The sequence below is a fragment of the Meleagris gallopavo genome, chromosome 8, assembly GCF_000146605.3.
Source record: "Meleagris gallopavo isolate NT-WF06-2002-E0010 breed Aviagen turkey brand Nicholas breeding stock chromosome 8, Turkey_5.1, whole genome shotgun sequence".
Taxonomy (NCBI): domain Eukaryota; kingdom Metazoa; phylum Chordata; class Aves; order Galliformes; family Phasianidae; genus Meleagris; species Meleagris gallopavo.
Window position 1 is genome coordinate 27,989,926 of NC_015018.2, and position 2,997 is coordinate 27,992,922.

Consider the following 2,997-nt stretch of genomic DNA (forward strand, 5'->3'; position numbering starts at 1 on the left):
TGTTATGATGTGGAATACCGATAATGAAAAATCATGAAACCATGACAAGAACAAAGCGGAAATCATTATTTTGCCTCTGTACAGATTTATGGCTCCCTTGCATCTTGAATGCAATGTGCTGATCTCTGTGCTGATCTTCAGAAAGGTTAGAGGAGAATAGAAGGATTTATTAAATGAAGGCAGCAGGGAAGATCAAACTTAGTTATCCCATATGAGAAACAGGGAAGGGAACGAAAGCATTTCTCAGGATGGCAGAGTGAAGGGAGAGACCATGCAGTTCCCCATGTTGTGGGTGCAGGGCAGAATGGTGTTATGGTTCCCTGGTTCTCTGAATGCCAAGGCTGAGTGTCACATGAATTTACCAGGAGATAGGCTCGTGGCAAAAAAACAGCTGTGATTCCTTTTTGTGTAACATGCAGAACTTGTTCTTGTGGGAAGTTCTACGTTTCAAATGTTTTCACGAGTTTACATGGCAGGTTCCTAGGAGCTCTCTCTCTGAGGTTGACATTTTGGTTGACACTGAGTGGCTGTTTGGATGTATTTTCTACCTAGTCCAGTGTTCTGCTTCCCTGTGTCTTGTTGACCAGATAAAAAGCAATAGCGAAAAAAAGATAAAGTATTCCTTTAAAAGAAACAACAACACAACAACAATATAAAGCAAAACCAACAAGTAACAAACACAAATGTGTGCCTATTGAAAAACTTAAATTACATGTAATGTCTTCTTGCTACTGGGCTAGAAAAAAATCAATGCCTTGTGATTGATGATTAGGGGAAGAAAACAGTGATATAGAATAATCAGAATTCCTCTTTCTGTAGGCAAAAGTAAAAAATAATGGCAAAAAACATGAAAATAAAGTAACTCTTTCCTCAGCTCCCAATTTTCTTTTTATACAGGAAGAATATACTTGATGATTTCAGTTTTGTTTGCTTAAGAAATGTCTCTCTTATATCACAGCTTTGCTTTTTCTCTTGCAGGTTAACAGAACCTTCAGGATATTTAACAGATGGACCAATAAATTATAAATATAAAACAAAATGTACCTGGTTAATTGAAGGATAGTAAGTATCCATTCTCAAAGATTAAATTTTCTGACAGTCTGGTGTTTTGAAAATGTAAAGAACTCAAATGCATAGTGCAACTGGATATGTTATAAAACAGTGTGTGTATATATATATTTATAATGTAAAAAGGATTTTCAAAATTTCTCAGAGTTGGCCAAATTCCATTTTCATTCAGATTACTGGTGTTGGAATATGGCCAGCTCTGCAAGCTCTCAAAGTGCTATGATAAATTTGTCGCTTGTTTGAGTACCTCTACCAAAGTCCCCAGAGTGGTTTCAGGATCCTATTATCAAACACATTATCATATTCCTCAGTGATAAATCAAGAATAGCTTCCAGTCTGATGATAATTTGCTGGTTAAATGATGCTCAGAAGTTGATGCTTCCATAAAGTGTCCCAGTTTTCTCCATGTATTTTATCTTTAAAGCTGTTACAGCTTAGATGTTTCATACATTTGTTACTGATTTTCCAGTTTATGCAGCACAGAAACACAGCCATATATAAAACAAGATGCATACGCTGGTCTGACTGACTGCTAAGGGCACAACTGTGTTAAATTTTGATGGGAATCTTTTCCCCAGGATTGATTGGGATTTTTCTGAAGAATTCAAACAGGTCTGAGTTTTACTAAGGCTGTAGAAGAAAATTACTTCTTTTTTTTGAATATCCATGTTGTCGTTCTCTTGGTACACTTTAGACTTGTCTCTTTTACTAAAGCTAGCACAAGAATAGCTGCACTGAACTACAACACACTGAAGTGAAAACATGCCTCAGGACTGTATGCAAACTCTGCTTTGAAGTTGGTCTTCACTCTGTTCCTCCTTTTTGCAGGAAACGGTAGAGTGCTTAGCTGGGGGGGAATGATGTGCTGCAGAGCACGTGGGGGAGCAGCCCAGTAACAGCACAGAATGTCAGTGCATGAGGAGCTTCTATATGTATACACTGGTCTTTCTTAAAAAATGGATGCAATCAAAGCTCTTGCTTGAAAAACAAACAAGAAAGCAAACAATGAAGTCCCGTTTGTTTTCCCAAGTAATAGATTGCACTTGAGCCTGTCAATAGAAAAGCAGAATAATTACAATCCCCATTCTGATCTCTCTCAAAAGCTGGAGAAAATGGACTGCCAGGTGTGATGGGGACACTTGTAATTTTAAAAAAGGGGAGGTGGTGCACTGGATTGTCCAATAACTGCAAGTAAAGAAGACAGCACAGAAATTTTAAAGATGATTCCATAGGTCTGTGTTTTGTTGGATGTTTTCTTTTTGCTGCTTTTTTTCTCCCTCAAGTTCCTGTACTACAGGACAGGGTGATGTGAAATTCCCTAAAGGGGAAGAGGAGCTTTGTTGATGCATGGCACAAGTTGCTATGGAACTGTGTTTGGTAACAAACATAAGATGCATTTTAAAATGTATTTCAAAATATTTTCAGTGCTTTTCTAGTAGTATAGCCCTTGTAATGGGATAATATCTGAGAAAAAACAGTCTTGCATTTCAGCATTAATATTGCTTGCTATTTTAATTTTGTGTATTAAAAGTTTTAGTCGCTAGTATAATGCTGGAATGAGGATTTATAGGGGATTTTCTCTTGAAAGACTCTAAACCTATTATTCCTGATGTTTTAAAGTAAAAATAATATACTAAAATGAGATTTTAATGGCTTTAAATTTGTGGTTTGGAACACTGATTAAAAACCTTGTGAACTTGAGTCTCTTGTAAATTTTCGAGATTATTTAGACTTGGACTGCTGTATGGGGCTGCTGAATCACGGCCTGAACCTTTGGTCACCTGAGGCGAGCAATGAGTCAGCCACGGGAGCACAGTTGAAGGCAATTCACCTGTGCTGCAGGAAGGGGTGGGAGGCCTGGCTCCGCCTCTCCTAGACCCATTTAAGAGCTGACTACCACGTGGGGGAAGGATCTCTCTGGAGATCTGC

At 38.0% G+C, this 2,997-nt stretch overlaps 1 protein-coding gene across 1 annotated transcript in view; it reads left to right on the forward strand.

Annotated features, from left to right (window-relative positions):
• The window catches only part of LOC109368928 (attractin-like protein 1), a 16,122-nt gene extending 15,139 nt beyond the window's left edge, over positions 1 to 983 (forward strand). The window contains exon 4 of the mRNA XM_019617975.1: positions 979 to 983. Coding sequence (XP_019473520.1) covers positions 979 to 983 — 5 coding nt within the window. The remainder of the gene's footprint in view (positions 1 to 978) is intronic.
• Positions 984 to 2,997: the final 2,014 nt, after the last annotated feature.